This window comes from Typha latifolia, chromosome 4 (assembly GCF_019914945.1).
Source record: "Typha latifolia isolate L0001 chromosome 4, TyphaL0001v2, whole genome shotgun sequence".
NCBI classification, from domain to species: domain Eukaryota; kingdom Viridiplantae; phylum Streptophyta; class Magnoliopsida; order Poales; family Typhaceae; genus Typha; species Typha latifolia.
In genome coordinates this window covers 12,683,246-12,689,859 of record NC_133089.1, presented here as the reverse complement: position 1 = coordinate 12,689,859, position 6,614 = coordinate 12,683,246, and the positions used below count along the sequence as shown (strand labels likewise).

Here is a 6,614-nt window from a genome sequence, read left to right as displayed (position 1 = left end):
TTTCAGCAATTTTCTTTTATCTCCATGGTACGTAGCTCTGATTCTTTTAAGGGAGCATTTCCCCTCCAGTTTACGACTCCTACTTAAAGAACGAGAAATCCAAAACCCATTCACCCCATAAATATTTGAATCCGAAAGTATACCAAAACCCACAACTTAATGAATGACATCATTTGGACATCATTTGCCTACTATACTTTATTCTGTCGGATTATTATAAGCTCAGATCGACTCCCAATTTTGTTGGACCAGCAGATGGTCGATTAATATGCCGCCAACTTTGAATTAGTAAGACGTAAGACGGGAAATTTTTGCTCTTGCATCATTCTCAATAATTGAGGAGAAATTTGTGACTTAATTTTGCCTAATTGTGGTTGTATACAACTCCAGATCTAAGCAACCGTTGATACTAATATATGATTACATGTACTGTACTTGAGTACTCACCTAACTTAATTTATTTGGGGGTCACTGGTGTGCAACTACTCTTCCAAGTTTGCTCAAGCCTGGCCTCTCCTCTGGCTTTGAGCAAAAGTGGGCCAGATTCCATCAAATCTCCAAAGCCCAAGGAATCATTGTCTTGACTGTAAGGTCATTGTGGTTAGCTGACACTGTGTAGTACTCCTCTTGCATCACCATTTTAGCATCCAACCCCTAACCTCTCTCTCATATATATGTGTGTGTATATATATCTCTCTTTTTAACTCCCCTAATTACTTGGAGATCCACACCACACTCCCTACCAAACCAGTTCCAATTCCACGCGGTGCCGACCATGCCCACCTCTGCAGCCGCCTCCCTCCTCGGCTCCGGCTCCGGGTCGGCCCTCGTCGTCGGCGCGACAGGCTACATCGGCCGGTTCGTGGCTGAGGCGTGCCTCGACAGCGGACGGACCACGTATATCCTCGTCCGGGCCGGCGGCACTTGCCCGGTGCGTGTCGCCGCCATCGAAGCCCTACGGGAAAAGGGCGCTATAGTTATTGAGGTCGTTGGTTTTCTTTTTTCCCTTCCTTTCTTTTTGTTTTGTTTTGCGCGATTGATCGGTTGAATATTTGAAATGTTTCGAATTCTTTTGGAGTTTCTAGGGTTCCGTGAAAGGTAAAGATGTGATTGAGAGAAAGCTACGGGAGCACAACATAGAGGTTGTCATCTCAGTGATGGGCGGACCCAACATTCTTGACCAGCTCAGTCTAATCGATGCCATCAAATCCGTCGGCACTGTTAAGGTATATTAGCAAGATTAAACCATGTATTTTTTTCCCGTAAAATATTCACCGGTTTTCCCTTATCCAATTTGTAGAGGTTCTTGCCATCCGAATTTGGGCATGATATTGATAAGGCGAACCCGGTGGAACCCGGCCTTAGTTTCTATTATGAGAAGAGGAAAGTCCGGCGAGCCATCGAGGCGGCGGGTATCCCCTACACCTATATTTGTTGCAACTCGATCGCCGGCTGGCCGTACTTCGACAACACCCACCCATCCGAGATCTCGCCGCCGCTTGACCGGTTTCAGATCTACGGGGATGGCAACGTTAGAGGTAAAATTTTACGTAATTTCATAATTAAGTTTAAAATTTAAAATATTTTTATAATTAGTATTTGAGTGCATAAAAGTAAAACCAAAAGTGAGCATTAGTAGATGCGGATAATAATAAATGACTTGCAGTAGATGTGCATTTAATGAGATATCCAACAACATTAATAAATTCAAGTTAGTGCTCTTGCTTGAGTTTTGACTATGTAGGTTTGTTTGATGTGAGTCTAGGGATCCACGTTGAACTGGTCTTCAGTAATTTAATATATTTTTATTTTTTAATATTTAACTAAGTTTAATTTTCTTTATTAAAGAAATTGACAAGAAATAAGACTAACTAATAGAGTTTGGAGCTTAGGTTCTTAAAGTTTTTTTATCAGGTGCTTAATTTATCTTAAAATTTAAATATAATATTAGATGAGTTAAATTACTGTCTCAGCCAGTGATCTTGATCTTCAAATATGAAAACTACTGACTTAGCAAGTAACTTACGAAATTTAAAATGGGTAAAAAAATTACTAAGCCCCCATTCACTTATGGAATAAGAATAAACTTATTCTTACAATAAACCTTCTTATTTTCGTGCAGTAACTTAATAACATTATACTTTATTCTATTATAGTAATTCATTATTCTTTTACATCTTATTTCATACAACTTTAAAAAAACAATTTAATAATAATTTACCCCTAAATTAGATAATATTTAATTAAACATCACTCAGCTACAATTGAGATTCTCTCTCCACTATCTATTCTATTAAATATTGGTTGAGATTTTTTTTTGAATTAGTAAATTTTACAAAAAAAAATTAAAAAAATAAATTTTTTTTATATAAATCGTCGACTGGATCAGCGATTTATTTTTAAAAGTTTCTAACAGAAAAGCTACTTCTATGGAATATTTTACTTCACACATTAGCAATTATTTGTAATATTTTTTAAATTTTATATAAATCACTTACTTAGAAATCAATGTCCCAGTATAATTTTTTAGCTCATATAGTCTTATATTTAAATTTTAAAATATGCAAGATGTGTAAAAAAAAAAATATTTGAGAGGGCTAATTTGGTGAAAAACTCGCTCTTGTTTAATTGAATCTACTAGGTTGTTCTAACTTCTGACTGACCGTAGATTATTATGGTTCTGTACAAAAAGTACAAGGTTAGATCAATGCAGTCGAAATAATAGCAATTATATACAAGTTCATCACATATATAAACATAACATTATTTATATATGAACGATGATTCATCTCGAGGTACATGAAATTAATGACATTAAAAAGGTTGGCTTCTTGCCATTAAAAGATTCTATTACAAACCTAATCATTAATCATGCTCGTGTCATTCGCAATATAAAATTAGATCGGTTGAGAGTGATAGAGATGGGCCAACTAATCCATGGAATAATGGAGCGTGAAAGGGATTGCATAGTAATGGTTGGGCTGTCAACTAGTATCCTGTCCGGATCCAAATAAATATAAGAAGGGTGGATAATGAAATACGAGATCCAAAAATTTTAAATCACTAATCCAGATTTTGTAATTTCAATAACATTATGTAAAATATATAGAGGGGGGAAAAGATGCAAATGCTTTCCTTTTTGCTAATCATAGTTAGGGTAGTAAAAATAATTGAGCTGTTCAAGCTCGGCTTAGCTCAGACTTGAAATTAAGTAAACCTAACCTGAACAATAAACTTTTGAGCCCAATTGGAGCACAAGCCGACTCGCCCAACCTTGGCTCGATAAGATTAGAATTGATTTTTATATTATATTTAGATATATAATGTATAGTTTGGGACCATTAGGTTTTGATTTAATGGTCCATATCATCTCTTACTCTCTTAGGGTTGACTTAGTTGGTGTTCCAATTCAAATCAAGTTGTACTCGATTCAAGCTTAATTTAAGCTTGAGCCAACGACTTAATTAAGTCTTAAATTTGGCTTGAATTGAGGTTTTAAAGCTCTGAGCTCGAATTAGACTCTTAGTTTGAATTCTATCAAGCCAAGCATAAACATATTTTTAGGGCTTGAAATTAATTTCGAGCCATTAAGCTTGATCAGACCTAGGTTCAATCATCCTAGGCTAGTTTACACCCCTAACATAGTGTATCATCTTTTTTTTTTCTCGAGAATAGAGGTATAAAGAAAAAAAAATAGTAGATTACATAAGGAAGTAAAATAGGAGAAAGAAATAAAATTCTTAGGTTGGTTAAAATTCTTCCCGATAAGGCCAATGCAACTTCATATGATTAAGAAGTCCCTATTTTGGGAGTTCTTTCTTCTAAAATATTATATTATTCCTTTCTTTCTATATCCTCCACCAAATAAGAGATAATAAAATATCACACCCACTACTCAAATCCTTTAGTATTAATATTATATAATCTTCCCAATAATGTTTAATGGAATTTGGCCATCTCAAAATATTTAGTCTCCGAAATATATCTGAAACAATTACCTGAAATAAGAGTAGCTTACAAAAATGTGTATTTGTTTCTGTCTTCCTTTGCACATAACACACATAGGCAATCATTTTCAATTCCTTTCTTAAAGAGTCAATAGTATGTAGTATATTTTCCAAAATCAGCTATAATCAACTTTGATACTGACCCAAAACTAGTTTACTGACTAGTTTCTATCTGGGATCGACCAGTTTTGACCATATCAGCCGATTTGTCTAGGCTGAATCGGCTGAAACTTGGTTGAAACTAATTTCTTTTTTTTCCAATATTCAGGTCAAATTTAAAATGAATTTAACTTGAGACATTAGTAATTGATGTCTCCAATTGTCTTCTTTTTAAATTTTTATTTCTTACTCTCTATTTTTAACACACACTTTTCTTCCACTACTCATACTTCACCGAGCTCATCCAGTGACCGATTTGATAGTCCCCTCTTGCTATGTTGCACTTTAATAAACTTGAGTTATTATTTTTTTCTCATTTTTTTTTTCGCACCCACTCTTCAAACATAACTCATTTAATAATCGGTCAGGCAGATCAACCATCAAATCCAGTTATGCTAAAATCAAACCTGTTTAAAATTTTGGGGTCAATCATGTCGGGTAAAAAATTATTGTGTTACGTGTAACTCCAACTATCCAATTTTTTTCTTCTTCTACTTTTTTTATTTTGAGTTCTATATATATAATCTCTTTCCTTGTGCATGTTCTCCAGCCTTCTTTGTAGCAGGAAGTGACATTGGAATGTTCACAATCAAAGCAGCATATGATTCTCGCACCGTGAACAAGACTGTTCATTTCCGCCCGGATTGCAATCTTCTCAACATGAATGAGATGGCTTCCCTGTGGGAGAGTAAGATTGGACGAACCTTACCTCGAGTCACACTCACTGAGGAAGACTTGCTTGCCATGGCTGGAGGTTTGGAATTTAGATTTCTTTCACTACTTCTCATGCCATCCATATCAATTAATTAAGCACATTATATATATTATTGATTAACTAAACTGTTAGGTAATAGATCAACAATGTATATCATTCTTTTATTACATTGATATTATTATAAGATTCAAAGCTTTTGCATATCCCACCACAATAGATAAGAAACAAGGATTTAATTGGGTTGGACAAAGTTTAAACACCTACTCTCCGGAAAAAAGAAATCAACTTTGATATTATGTTAGATAATCAATTGACTAGAAACTTAAGCCATTAGGTAATAGACCAATAATATATATATTTCTCAACATAAAATGAAATTTAATTGAGAGTTCTCCAATTATGTCAAAGATACCAACTAGCATGATTCTTTGGTTTTATAGAACTTCAACTTTTAAGTCGAAATCATAGAGGTCTTGAGTTTGAGACTCGTCTAGCTCCACAATAGATTATAGGAAAGAGGTTAAGACTACCTAAACAATATTGATATCATGTTAGATAACTAATTAATCAAAAGCGGAGGCTATTAAACAATAGACCAAGGATGTATATCAATTTGTATGATTCTTTTGATTTGGTCAATTAGTATGATTCTTTTGATTTGGACAATTCTATAGTTTCACATCCTCTATCAATAGGGCTGTCAAAATAAACTAGCAGTTCGAGCTTGGCTCAAAAGCAAATAAGCCAAGCTTGATTTAAGCTTGAAATTAACTTCAATCCGAGCCTAAGCACAAGCCGGCTTACTGAGCACTCAAAATTATTAATATATGATATTAATATATATTATGTATAATCTATAACCACTAAATCAGATCTAATGGTTCATTATCTTTTCCTAATTTCAAGCTTGACCAGCTAAGGCCTTGAATTGGACTTATTTAAGGCTTCAAATAGGCTCATTTAAGGCCCAAACTCAAATTAGGCTTGCATTGAGCTTGGCTTGAAATATCCTTGAATCAGACTCGTTTACAACTCCTCAGCTCGAAAGTATTAGTTTTGAAACTTAAAAATTAATTTCCAGACGAACCTGAGCACAAGTTGGCTCTCTCAGATTCTCTCGGTTCATTTACACCCCTACCTATGAAATAGGTCATTTACACTCATTGCTCTCTGTCTGTCTATACGCAGAGAACTGCATCCCAGCAAGCATTGTTGCTGCTCTTACCCATGACATATTCATCAATGGATGCCAAACCAACTTTCCGATCGACGACCACAAGGACATTGAGATCGGCACCCTCTACCCTGATGCATCATTCAGAACCGTGGATGAGTGCTTCGATGACTATGTGGCTGATCTGATCCTCAAGCGAGACATTGAAGAGACTGCTCCAAACCCTAAGGTGGAGAGCTTGACTGTCCCACCAACTTGTGCTTGAAACTAGGACTGGACTTTATTGGATGAACCTTCTCTTCTCTGTTGCTATTTCTATAGAGAATTAATTTTATTTGGAAGTTCTTCTACTGCTCTGCTATCAACATGATTAGAAGGACGTATTATTTGTCTTCTGCAGTACTAAAGTTATCTATATATATATATATATATATATATATATATATCTATATATCTATATATCTATATATCTATGTATGAGAACCTCTAAGTTGGTACCTGTCTACAAGTTGATGTTGCTGTTATGTATTATTAAGCTCACTCCTTTAAAGGGGGATTA

The 6,614-nt window shown here is 35.0% G+C and overlaps 1 protein-coding gene across 1 annotated transcript; it reads left to right on the top strand.

Moving 5' to 3' along the window:
* Nucleotides 1-445: 445 nt before the first annotated feature.
* Nucleotides 446-6,405, top strand: LOC140786227 (leucoanthocyanidin reductase-like). The gene is made up of 5 exons (XM_073134502.1): nt 446-985; nt 1,086-1,226; nt 1,301-1,538; nt 4,717-4,920; nt 6,070-6,405. The coding sequence occupies exons 1-5, from the start codon at nt 776-778 to the stop codon at nt 6,318-6,320; spliced, it is 1,044 nt and encodes a 347-aa protein (XP_072990603.1). The 5' UTR covers nt 446-775; the 3' UTR covers nt 6,321-6,405.
* Nucleotides 6,406-6,614: the final 209 nt, after the last annotated feature.

Bases quoted from the DNA above. Each gene is read 5' to 3' on its own strand.
- LOC140786227 (XM_073134502.1), top strand. From the start codon at position 776: ATGCCCACCTCTGCAGCCGCCTCCCTCCTCGGCTCCGGCTCCGGGTCG. The intron at 986-1,085 runs GTCGTTGGTTTT...TGGAGTTTCTAG, and splicing joins AGGGCGCTATAGTTATTGAG to GGTTCCGTGAAAGGTAAAGA. The intron at 4,921-6,069 runs GTTTGGAATTTA...GTCTATACGCAG, and splicing joins CTTGCTTGCCATGGCTGGAG to AGAACTGCATCCCAGCAAGC.